This window comes from Propithecus coquereli, unplaced genomic scaffold, assembly GCF_000956105.1.
Source record: "Propithecus coquereli isolate 6110/MARCELLA unplaced genomic scaffold, Pcoq_1.0 Scaffold124, whole genome shotgun sequence".
Lineage (NCBI taxonomy): Eukaryota > Metazoa > Chordata > Mammalia > Primates > Indriidae > Propithecus > Propithecus coquereli.
Genome location: NW_012136525.1, coordinates 569960 through 583303, shown reverse-complemented (window position 1 = coordinate 583303; position 13344 = coordinate 569960). Strand labels below are relative to the sequence as shown.

At 34.8% G+C, this 13344-nt stretch overlaps 1 protein-coding gene across 1 annotated transcript in view; it reads left to right on the top strand.

Moving 5' to 3' along the window:
- The window catches only part of RIMKLB (ribosomal modification protein rimK-like family member B), a 74847-nt gene extending 63942 nt beyond the window's left edge, over positions 1–10905 (top strand). The window contains exons 3-6 of the mRNA XM_012637922.1: positions 1300–1530; positions 3424–3510; positions 4770–4973; positions 9812–10905. Of these exons, the coding sequence (XP_012493376.1) occupies positions 1300–1530; positions 3424–3510; positions 4770–4973; positions 9812–10275 (986 nt within the window). The 3' untranslated portion in view covers positions 10276–10905. The remainder of the gene's footprint in view (positions 1–1299; positions 1531–3423; positions 3511–4769; positions 4974–9811) is intronic.
- Positions 10906–13344: the final 2439 nt, after the last annotated feature.

Here is a 13344-nt window from a genome sequence, read left to right as displayed (position 1 = left end):
GGATTATAGGCGTGAGCCACCGCACCTGGCCTTGTTCTGTATTTTTGTATTCGAATGTTTTGAACAAGTATAGCAGTCCCCCCTTTATCTGCAGTTTCACTTTCTGTAGTTTCAGTTACTGACAGTACAGTACAATAAGATATTTTGAGAGAACACGAGACCACATTCACATAATTTTTTATTACAGTGTATTATAACTGTTCTGTTTTACTATTAGTTATTGCTATTGATTTCTGTGCCTAATTTATATATTAAACTTTATTTAGGTGTGTATATATAGGAAAAAACAGTGTATGTTGGGTTCGGTACTATCAGTGGTTTCTGGCATCTGCTCAGGGTCTTAACGTATCCCTGCAAATAAGAGGGGTGGGGGGACAACTGTATATATATAATTTTTAAATGAAAATAGGTTTTAAGGAATAACTCATAAATACTTTGTTTCTTTATTTATTTGGGGCCTCCCTAAGTAGAACGGTATTGGATAAAAGTTTAAGAAACTTAAAATTTTTCTTATTTTGTTATAGAGGCATATGATCCTCACTTTAGAAAAAAAAAAGAGCATACAAAATATATTGTACATAGAGACTGCATGGAGCACAGTGCTGAAGTTCTCTCTCTTGCCTTCCTCTTCCTGCCTTGCCACCCACTTACACTCAGAGGAAGCCAGTTATATCATTTATCCCTTCACCTATTTTGTATGCATATATAAAGACAAATAAAACTTATTCTCAGAGTTGCCCTTTAAATAAAAAAAAAACAACATATGTATCTAGGCATTTATTATTATTTTTAAAGGCAAGGTTCCACTCTGTTGCCCAGGCTAGAGTGCAGTGGCATAAACATAGTTCACTACAACCTTGAACTCCTGGGCTCAAGCAGTCCTCTGTCTCAGCCTCCCAAATAGCTAGGACTACAGATGCATAATACCACACCCATCTAATTTTTTATTCGTTGTAGAGACTGAGTCTTGCTGGATTGCCCAGGCTGGTCTCAGAAGTGATCCTCCTGCCTTGGCCTACCAAAGTGCTGGGATTGCAGGCGTGACTCATTGTGTCTGGCCTATGACATTCTTTTTAATGGCTGTATAGTAATTCATTATAGTTGCATGTACCATAATTTATTTAACCAGTGCAGTGATTTTTCTAGTTAAATTTTCTTTTTTCTTGTGGAGAAATCTCTCTCCCAATCCAGTACTAACAAAATAATGCATTTAGTTTTGTGATCCAAGCTTTGGCATTTAGTGTTCCTCTAATGTGTATTCCCTTCTGTTGGTTTTGATTTTATTTCTATATACTTTAGGTCTACGGATCAACGGAGAACTGATCACTGCCTACCCCCAAGTGGTGGTAGTGAGAGTACCAACCCCTTGGGTGCAAAGTGATAGTGACATCACTGTTTTGCGCCATCTAGAGAAGATGGGATGCCGGTTGATGAATCGACCTCAAGCCATTCTGAACTGTGTTAATAAGTTCTGGACATTTCAAGAGTTGGCTGGCCATGGCGTTCCTCTGCCAGATACTTTCTCTTATGGTGAGATCACTAATGAGAATGTGTAGCCTAAATATTAGAGCACTGATAGTTTTGAAAGCCATACTAAACCAATAGGCTAAATTTGTAAACATGAAAGAACTTCTTATAGAAGTGACTTTCAGTTTTAACAAACTGGGCAGGAAAATTGTGAATCATGTCTTAAGATTAGTTCCACAAAATGGGGTAGAATGGGGTTAGCAAACTTGCACTGTAAAGGACCAGATCGTAAATATTTTAGGCTTTACAGGCCTAAAGTTCTCTGTGGTGATCTTAGTAATGCTGTTGTAGTGGGAAAGCTGCTGTAGACAGTGCTTAAACAAATGAATGTGGTTCTGTTCCAATAAAACTTTATTTATTAAAAACAGGCACTAGGCCAAATTTGGCCCACAGGCAGGCCTCAGTTTGCCAGCTTCTGAGGTAAAAGATAATAGAATTTGACATCTCTGTTTAATTTCTCATTGTTTTCATTATTTTCTTGATAACACCTCATAAATAATTTCATTATTTTAAGAAAATGTTACTTTTCTATGTATAAAGCAATACTTCTAAAACTATCTGGTGAAGGATCATTTTTTTAAAAAGGTCAGTCTGCTGTGGATTAATACTCATGTAAATACAATGGAAATATCATAGCAATGCCAGATGGCTGTAAAAGCTTCTAGTGCTTGCTCTTATATTAACCACATATCAATAGCAAACAAGTCACAAACAGGCACAGGTTACAGGACCACACTTTGAGTACCACTGCTCTAAACAATGTTATGTTAATGTATTTCCCGCTCTTCCAGTTCTTCTGGTCTGGAAAAGATCAGACTTACTATAAAGCAGTGCAGTTTTCCATAAAGGTATTTCTCCAAGTAAATGTTCAATAGAATGCTTGGAGATTTAATGAGGCTTTAAAAAGAAACCCCTGTTCTCTTCTTAGTGTACATATTTTAAAGAAGGGAGCCCTCCAAGCCTTTGTAGCATGTGTGAATGCATTTGCTACTTTTAGCAATTGAACGAGAAAAGACAGAATTAATGAATTAAACTTGAATTTTGTCTTTCTAATGCTTTTGGGATATTATAGCTTAGATCATGGTTCTACAATTTTGATTTTATGGGAATGGAAAGGAAAAAGGTTAAACCAAGTTAGCAAATATTACCTTTGTTCTAATGATGGATTAAGATTTGGTGACTAAATTGTCATAATTTTGCCAAGCTACAAATTACTCGTACTGCAGTTCTTAACTTTCTCCTGATTTAATTTTTCTCTAGCATCATGCAGATTTTTATAGCTACAATCTATTTTTACCCTAATCTTGCTATTGTATCATTTGTTCCTGGGCAATAAAAATAGTGAGAAGCAAGGTTCAACCCATGGATAGTAAGTTACCTCAATGTAGGAAGAACTCTGATTAACAATGAAGATAAGAAATATTGATATGTGTTTCATAATAAAGAGGGTATATATGTGTGTGCAGCATCTCTTCAATCTTGGACAAGTCTTCTTAACCAACTCATTCTTCAATTTCTTAATCCAACCAGGGAAGTGGATGTATTAAAGTAAATCTTGGGGCTTTTATTATTTGTGTGGTAAAGGAATAAGGGAGAAAAATATGAAATGGTATAGAATTAGGAAACTCAGTTTAGCTGAAAGATTTCTTCTTTAAGTTGGATATCAGAATATGTATAGTTTGATAGCCATTATTCATTTTAAAAGGTGTGATTGTTATTAAATAATAATTCAATTATACTTTCAAAATTTTATTTATTTTTCCAAGAAAAACAGAAGGTAGCCATCAGGCTCTTACCTTCCACCTGCCTTGTGCCGTTGTCTTCAGTGTAAATAAAACTGATCATAGAACACTTGTCTTGCTGTTCTTCTTAAATTTGTTTTTTTGCTCAAACCAGGTGGCCACGAAAATTTTGCTAAAATGATAGATGAAGCAGAAGTACTGGAGTTCCCAATGGTAGTGAAGAATACACGGGGTCATAGAGGTGTGTATGAGTTCCTGCTGTGGTATATGATTTTGAAATTGCTCTTGTGAGTTAATATTGGTGATTTTGAAACAGGGCTTCTGAAGAAAAATTAGAGGGAAAGTGTTAGGTGCATGATACCTCTAAGTTACAGAAGACTACTATGAGTTGTTCAGTTTGGCTAGAAGCTATTTATGTTTACTGGTTATCTTAGAAATTTTAACACGCATACCTAACTTAGACTCAAGTTAATGTCTCTATCTTCCTCATCAACAATACGAGGACTTTAGGTCAGTAACTCCAGTCATCCCCCTCTCGATTTATGTATTCTGAAGACTTAAATGTATAAGGCAAAACTATAAAACTTTATAAGATAGTATATGGAAATATCTTAATGACTTTGGATTAAGAAAGAATTTTCAAGTCATAAAATGATACATAAATCCAAGTGCAACACATGTTTAGTGCCTTGAGGGGATGGCTGGATCAGAGTTCAGCTGGGACTGTTGACTGGATTCTTTATATTTGGCTTTTCCATTATTGCAGACAGGAGTCTCAGGCCTCCTACAGTGGATGCTATAATGAACAAAGAAGCTGCATGACCTTTTATGACCTGCCCTCCGAAGTCATATAGAATTGCTTCTGCTATATTCTGTTGGCCAGAGCAACCACAAGCCCTTCTAGATTCAGTCGGAAGCAACAGATTCCATCCCTTTCCTTCTCCCCCTTTCCTGTACAGGAGGCATTTATGACTACATAATAAAAACAGCCACTTCCATTGACACAAAAATAGACAAACAGAGCCGTAGAACAGGCTAGAGAATTCAGAAATAAATCAAAGTGTATAATAACATGCTGCTATATTACTATAAACAAATACAGTATACTCATTTACTACAATAGATATAATAATATGTAACACCTATGCTTTAATTCAGAGAGTAAAAGTTTTGCTAACAAATGAGGATGGCATTCTTGGCTAACCTGGAGGAGTATGACTCTAGACCTCTACTTCACAACATATACCAAAATAAATTCTAGTTTACTGTTAAAAGTTTGGAGATTTGGGGGAGTGGTATAAAGAAATTATTAACCTTGTCTTTATACATTTTTGCATTATCTCACTAATTACCATGTTTAAATTACTTTGGTTAAAACAAGGAAAACTTAAAAGAAATAAAGTATAAATGGTTCTAAAAGAGGAAATTGAGACACAGGAAGATTCAGGTAGTAGATATTAGCTACCCACAGTTTTCTTTTTTTTTTTTTTCCAATCACAGGCAAAGCTGTTTTCTTAGCCCGAGATAAGCACCATTTGGCTGATCTAAGCCATCTTATTCGCCATGAAGCTCCTTACCTGTTCCAGAAGTATATTAAAGAGTCTCATGGACGGGATGTACGTGTCATTGTTGTGGGAGGCCGTGTGGTTGGCACCATGTTACGTTGTTCAACAGATGGGAGGATGCAAAGCAACTGCTCACTAGGTAAAAACAATGCAGACGTTTACTGACATGTAGTATTATTACTTGTCCAGTGAGCATTCATACATGCAAGTTGAAAAACGTATTATCTTTTTCTTGTGTAAATATGATTTATAGACATACCATCAATGTAATAAATATAGTTCTGAGTTTTTCTAATAATGGAATTAGAGTTCACTGAATCATAATAAATTTGCTTCACCCAGGCTCAATTTGTAACACATTGTAACAGATTCACACATATACAAGATGTCTGATTAGAGTTAGAGAGTCCTTCTTTGGTGATATACTTATTTTGTGTATAACTGAGATTTGTTAAGCTGCATCTTTACCTATTTTAGCCATTGGTCCAAACAAGATTGCTGATTTTGATTTACTTAAATATGTATTTTTCTCAGCTCTCTTAACTGATGAAGTACATCAGAACTTAGTCTTTGAGTGTTTTCTTTCTCTGTTTATATCAGTGTCTTAGTAATCTTGTCAGCAATACCATTTACGCACTTATTATTTTCAAATTTCTAGCTCCGATTTAGGCTTCCTCCGTGAACTCCAGGCTCTTACAAGTAACTGCCTTCCTAAAATTGATTTTGTTGTTTAATGTGATGATAGAGATCCTGTTTTCTTTTGTCGAAATGAGTAACTGATTGTGCCAGCACTACTCATTGAATAGTCTGTTTATCACTGGTTTGTAATATATTGAATTTCCATATATGCATTGGTCTGTATTGGGGTCATCTAGTCTGTTGTATCGATCTTTTTCTATATGAAAATCAGTCTTCATTCTTCTGGCATTATGCCTGCATATCTGATAGAGCAAGAGCCCCTCTCTCTTGTTCCTCAGAATTGAATGCCCTCTTTACCCTGTTTTAGGGAGCCTTTTTTTTTAAACTGATGTGTATTCTCCCATATTCGTTATTAACGAGAATAGCAGTTAACATCTCTTTCATGCTGGTACTGTATTAAATGCTTTCTGTGTATTCTTTCATCCACACAGTCTCTCTGTAGAGTAGATAGTTACTCTTACTTCAACATGTGAGGAAACCAAGACACAGAACAGTTAAGTAACTTGCTTAAGGTAATAGATGTCATAAATGGTATAACCAGAATGCAAGTCTAGACTATTTAGCTCCAGTTTTGACCTGTTTAACTACCCCATTTTGCTACTTCTTGAATACTCCAAAATTGGAAAGATTTACATGGAAGCTGTGCAGACACCATCTAGATTTTCAAATGAATGTCATGAATTTAACCTTTTTAAACTGTTACACTCTGTGTCTCATTCTCCTCTGTTTATTAACAATAATATGATCTTAGTTATGTGAAATTATATACACAGACACCTGACAGATATCCAACTACATGTTAGACAACTGTGGTTATCCCAGGAAATCTATTTTTTGCAAATACAGTCAGCCCTCCATATCCATGGGTTCTGCATTTGTAGATTCAACCAACCATGGATCAGAAATATTCAGGGAAAAGAAAATGGGTAGTTACATTGGTAGTGAACATGTACAGTCTTTTTTCTTTGCCATTATTCCCTAAACAATACAGTATAGCAACTATTCTTGTAGCATTTATATTGTATTAGGTATTATAAGTAATCTAAAGATGATTTCAAGTATATGGCTGGATCTTTATAGGTTATATACAAATACTATACATAAAAAAATACCATTTTATCTAAAGGACTTGAGCATCCATGGATTTTGGTATCCGTGGAGGGTAATGGAACAGATACTCTGTGGATACCAAGGGATGACTGTATTGCCTTGATATTTCTGTGATTATTTTTGGTAACTTTAAAAAAGTAACTTTATACTATATAGTCTTATAATGTTATTTAAATGCAATTCTTCTTAACCTCTCCTGCTCTCCTTTCACCTACCATATACATCCATGCCCTTATTGATTTGCAATTTATTTTCAGCTTTTACTATTATGAGCAGTAATCCTATAAATATTCTTGTGAATATACTTTTTTTTTGCATACTGGTGCTTTTGTCTTGATGAGTCTCAGTGTAGGTATTACTGGATCAAAATATATGTAATTTTGGTTTTAATAGATATGAGACCAGAATATTTTCCAAAAAGGAACGTTATGCATTTCAACTTTCAGTGTATTAAAATACCCTTCTCCCTCTTTTCCCACCAGTGCTGCTATAGTTTATTGGTCATTTTTATTTACCTTGTATATGTATTGTTTTTCATTATATTTGTTCACTTTGGGTAGTTTGTCTTTTTTGTTTACCATTTTGGACCAATAACCACTAAATGGCATTAGATTCCCCTCCAAATCTCAATTAAACAACCAGAAATGTCACCATACAATTTCCAAATTCTCCTCAGTTGAGAATGAACCACTGCTTTAGAACCTCTAATGCGATGTTAAGTCTTAATTGTTGCAGTGATCTCTGGTTTCTGATTTCCATGGAAATAGATTTAATATTTTGCTATTGAGAATATTTTATTTAAAGAGATTTTTACTAGGGTTTTTAGGATGATTGTCGAATTTTTCCAATGCCATTTTGGCCTCCTGTTAAGATAATTTCCGTGTGATTTTCACTTTTAATTTCTTGATGTAATGGATTATGTTGATACATTTTAGATTAAAAAAATTTCGTAAGCTACCCTTGCATCTTTGGAATAATAGTTTTGGATTGGTGATAGTTTATTGTGACTGAATTCAGTTTTTTCATATTTTATTTGGAGTACTTTCGTCTATCTTTTTATAAATGAGATCGGCTCGTGTTTTTTGTGGAGGGAGGAGATGGGGAGAACAGTGTCTCTCTCTGCTGCCAGGGCTAAAATACAGTGGTGTTACCATAGTTGACTGCCACCTCAAACATCTGGACTCAAGCAATCCTTCCACTTCAGCCTCCCGAGTAGCTGGGACTACAGGCACACCACCACTTCCAGCTAATCTTTAAAAATTTTTTGTAGAGATGAGGTGTCACTGTGGACCAGACTGGTCTAGAACTCCTGGCTTCAAGCAATCCTCCCACCTTGGCCTCCCAAAGTGCTGGGATTACAGGCATGAGCCACAGCTCTTAGCTAGCCCATAATATATATTTTTTAAAACTCCTTGATCACATTTGATATTAAGTTTATGCCGGTTTTATTTAATGTATTGGCAAACTTGTAGTCTTTTCCTAGAGCAATCTATATTGGTAAAATCACATTGGAATAAAGGATAGCTAAATAAAACTGAGCTGTGAGCCCATCTGGTACTGGTTCCTTTTGCAGTAGCTCTTTTATCACTTTCCCAATCCTGTGATAATTGGCCTGTTAAAGTTTGCCATGTCTTCTTGGGTCAGTTTTGGAAATTTATCATTTGCTTGGAAATCATCCATTTGTTATAAGTAACACATTTTTTGCCAAAAGCAGTCATGAGATATTTTCGTGCTGCTTTTTATCTCCTTTCCGAGCCTGTCTTTATTATCATTCTTAATCTTAACAGACTAGCTTTTGGGTTTTTTTTAATTTCTAATTATTCATTTCACTTTTTGTTTTTATTAAATCTCTCTAGCTTCTTTTGCAAAGAACATCTAATTTCTTACTTCAAAATAAAAACATTTCATGTTAAACATTTTCCTCTGGGGAACTTTCACAATGTTAGAGACTGTTTTGATATGAAGCATTTTTATCTTTTCTTTACAGATGGTTCTCATTTTCCTTTGTGATTTCATTTTTAATTCAAGGGATCAATTTTGCAATTTTGAAGTAGTTAATATTCTTTTAGTTTCTTTTATTACCATTACTTTCCGATTTTCTTGGATTATTGTCAGAGAATGTGGCCTGTAAAGTCTCTTAAAATTTAAGGTTTTCTTTGTAGCCAGCATGATCGTTCATTGTTAATATTTGACAAAGGGAAAAATGGGTGTGTGTATGTATATGTGTGTGTGTGTGTGTGTGTGTGTATATATATATATATACACACACACACACTCTCTAGTTGAGAGATGTAAGGCTATGAAGTAAAGTTTGTTTTGCCTTTGTCCCATATCTTTTTGCCCATTCCCTTTAGTTTTCAAATTTTCTTTATCATTTTGTTCAAACTGTTTATTATAAATAGCATATATTAGTAACTTTTGTCTTTTATTCCAATCTGACAAGTTTCCCTCTTTTAATGGGAGATTTGAGTCCATGTTTAATGTTATTACTAATACATTTCACTTTATAAATTTTATAAAGTCTTATTTGTGCTTATTGTTTAACTTAAAAGCATTCCTTTTTCCTTTTAAATATTTGCTGGTTTGTAAGGTGCCATTATTTCTATTTTCACTCCTGTCTCCAAACCCAGCTAATCTAGAAGATCAGCCATAGTTTTGCATTCCATTAATCGTTACCTTCTCTTTCCTTATGCTCATAGTCAGACGTATATTCTTTACTATTATTTGAGAAGATAATAATTTTCCCTGATACTCTTTTGTTACTCCTTCACTGTGCCATCATAATAGTATGAAGTCTTTGGCGTACCTTCACTTTCCCCCATCATCCCTTGGTCCCTCTCTCCAATGAGAAAATTAGAACAGTTTTAACTTCCCTTCCTACTCCCTCTTGAGTCATTCATTCAATGAACAAATAGTTTTGAGCACCTCCTAAATGTCATGTACTATTATAGCACTATTTCGTACATAGCGGTGAACAAAACAGGCAAATCCCTACTTATGGGCTTCACATTCCAGTTTTGCTGAAATCATTTAATAGTTTTACACTAGGTTAACACCTTCGTTTTCACTACTAATTTAGAAGAGAAGGTTAGCCTTGGAGGCCAACTTTAATTAAACTCCAAAAGTTTATCATTTTGGTAACTTTGTGTCTTGTTTCTCTTTTCCCAGGTGGTGTGGGGATGATGTGTTCATTGAGTGAACAAGGGAAACAGCTAGCTATCCAGGTGTCTAATATCCTGGGGATGGATGTGTGTGGCATTGACCTGTTGATGAAAGATGACGGCTCCTTCTGTGTCTGCGAGGCCAATGCAAATGTAGGTTTCATCGCCTTTGATAAGGCTTGTAATCTAGATGTAGCTGGTATCATAGCGGACTATGCCGCCTCCCTTCTGCCCTCTGGCCGGCTCACCCGGCGTATGTCCCTGCTCTCCGTGGTGTCCACAGCCAGTGAGACTAGTGAGCCAGAGCTGGGTCCCCCAGCCAGCACTGCTGTCGACAACATGAGCGCAAGTTCCAGCTCTGTCGACAGCGACCCTGAAAGCACCGAGCGAGAGCTGCTCACCAAGCTCCCAGGGGGCCTATTCAACATGAACCAGCTGCTAGCCAATGAGATCAAACTCCTGGTGGAGTGACTCCACCGGTAGTTAACCAACAAAACCCTGTAAAACTTAACTTTCTTTTTCTTTTCTTTCTTCTTCTTTTTTTTAACCACCTTGCAATGCTGTTCATGGAGGATGCTCAGGAAGATGAATTAGTAGGATTAGTTGGAGAGAAGGGGAAGATAGATGAGATCTTTGCTAGTAAGATGTTACTTTCATTTATAAATCCTACAGGTAGAGAGGCAGAAGAGGGTGGGATATAGAAAATGTCAGGCTCTCATAGTTAACCCTTTTAAATTACTACAAAGTTTGTGTGCTCTCAGGCCATGAGCAACATAAAAATTTTTTCATGGTCTCTCACTTTTGTTTTTGTACCAAAAAAATTGTTATGATACAAATATCCCAAGTAGCATAACTTCACATTGTATTGCAAGATTTGTCAGGGGTGAGGAAAATATCTGCCTAAATCATACAAATATATATACAAATCTGAAAATTCTGACATTTCCCTATTAACTAGCAGTTTTAGTTCACAGTTGTTTATGAAATCTCAAGAGGCTCTTTTATTGGGATTTCTGATTTTTGTGTTTTGTCATCTTTTCCTTTAATTTGGGTGGGGGTGCAAAGTGAATATAATCCAATAAAGGCCTTTTAATGACAAAATTGGCATGCTTGCATGATGAAAGGCAAATGAACAGTATTGCAATGTCTGGTATACAAAATAACATTTACTCAATGTAGATAAAATTACACATAGTTTAAAATATGTGCATTGACTTGTATTTGTTAGTGTTTAGTCTTTTTTGAAAGATATGCTCTGTTAATGTTGCTTTTTTTTTTTTTTTTAAATACATGCTAGTCTAACATTCCCTGCTTCATGCCTGCATCTTTAACAATGGCCAAAGTGAAGAAAATGCTACCTTTTTTTGTTAACATGACACTGACTTGAAACGTACATTTAAAGCCTTTTATTTTTTCCTTTTTTCTTTTGGAGGATGGGCATTTAAAGAATAAGAACAAGGAAAAATATTTTTGGGGGTCAGATCAAGGGCCTAAAAGTTCTTCAGTATAAAGCTGGAGTGATTTCTAATGCCAGCATTATATATTTGCATTTTTCACATTTTACGAGGCAGTATATATGTGTGTGCACGCGTGCATGTGTATGTGTTTTGCTTTTTGTTTACATCAACTAATCAAAAAAGATAGATTCTATAAGATGGAACATGATGGGAAACAGTTTTTGACTTTAAAAAGCAGATGAGTTGTTGTGTCATAACTAGACTCCACTGGGTAGAAATATTCACCTAAAGACATAAGGTGAATAGATTCTTCTTAGGCCTTTTAGTGCATATGTATGTTGTTTGTTTTTATTCTTTTGTTTCTATACTGTTCAGTGTATGGTTTATTCAAGGCTACATGCTTTTTTTTTTTAATGCTTTGGCTATGCATTTTCTTTTTTTACACATAGGATTTGGGATGGGGTGGGCTGGATATTTTTGTCTGGGGACTTATTTAGCAGTATTGAGTCTCTGGTAGCCCTACTCTAAGCCTTCAATACTGTCCACTCTTTATATTCCTTTACTTTCTGAATTTATAATAGCCCCAAAACTGCATATAATATGAGCCTTTACAACATGGGTAAAACTGTCCCAGTGATGGGTTTGGATGGTATGTTAAGAAACAGAGATGCTGCAGAGCTCAACATAATTTTTTTTAAACAGCAAGTTCCATCTCCCTACAAATCCTCTGAAGCTTTTACCCCAGCTCTTTCTTGCCTCTCCAGTGCTATTTTCCTTCACATGGACCTTAAAGATAATTTCTTGGACACTAATAGAGAGACTTCGAGGCAATAATAAAAAAATCAGTATTAACGAGCTCTAACAGAGGTTTGATCATGCTTACTTGTACAGTTTTTCCCCATTTTAAAAAGGAATGTAATAAAATTTGTTTTTTTCCATAGAATTAAATAATATTAAAATGGAGTGAAAGGTTGATTGTTGACCAGTAGAATAGTACCTCTCATCTGTGCAGTGTCTCATTTCACCTCAGAGGAAAAGATATATAAGAGGAGTTTCTAATTTATCTTAGGATATTCTAATTGCATATAAAAGAATTTGACTCACACAGGGGAACTGGGAGACTCACATTACATATATTAGTACCTCTGACTCATTAACAGAAAGAAATACTTGGTACTTCTTTCACTGAATGACTACTTGGGAGGATACATACTATTTGGATTAGAGAAATAAATGAGCAAGAAAGAACTGCTTAATTAAACCAACATTCATACGTTCATGTAGAAACCATATGGTTGCCACATACATTATGATACATATACTTTGAATAGCTATATGTCACGTATGTAAATTAATGCATTTAAAAACACAGATAGAACAACCTCTTTATTTGATGAAAAGCCCAAGCTTGTGTTGGTGGAGTAAGGGACCAGGAAAAATGTAGCTAGCCTTTTTTTTTTTTTTTTAAACTTATACCAAACCAACCAACTATATTATAAGAAATATTTGAAATTAGTTCACCTGTAGTTTTACTCACTATCCATGTTTTGTGCATTCACACTATATTAAAACAGCTTTACCAACCTATTTCTGGATTGTACACTTACATGTTAGAATGAAAAGGGCAGGAATGGTCATCTTAGATTTAAAAACATGGATATCTCCTTGACTTCCCAAAAAATAAAGACAAAGAATAAGAACAAATCATTCTGGAAGAACCCAAAGGAAACATCAGATATTTAAATGAAAGTTAGATTTATTTTCATAATTGTTTAATAACTTTTGTATAATCTTCATTGCTATTATGAGAGGTAAAAATGTATTTATCAAACATGTATAATCATTATCATGGCAAAATCTGAATTATTGTAAAATTTTTGTATGTTGTTAAAATTGTAATTCTAAATTGTATTTTAAAAATAATTATTTCTGATATTGTTTTCTTGTCACCCATGATGAAAACGGGACTTTATATATCTCTCTTTCTCTCTAAGCATATATAAGTATGAACTATTTAAAATTTTTAATAGTTTTTTTTCTTTTTTGGTGCCTATAATTGATTGGTCATTTCTGCTGACTTTTC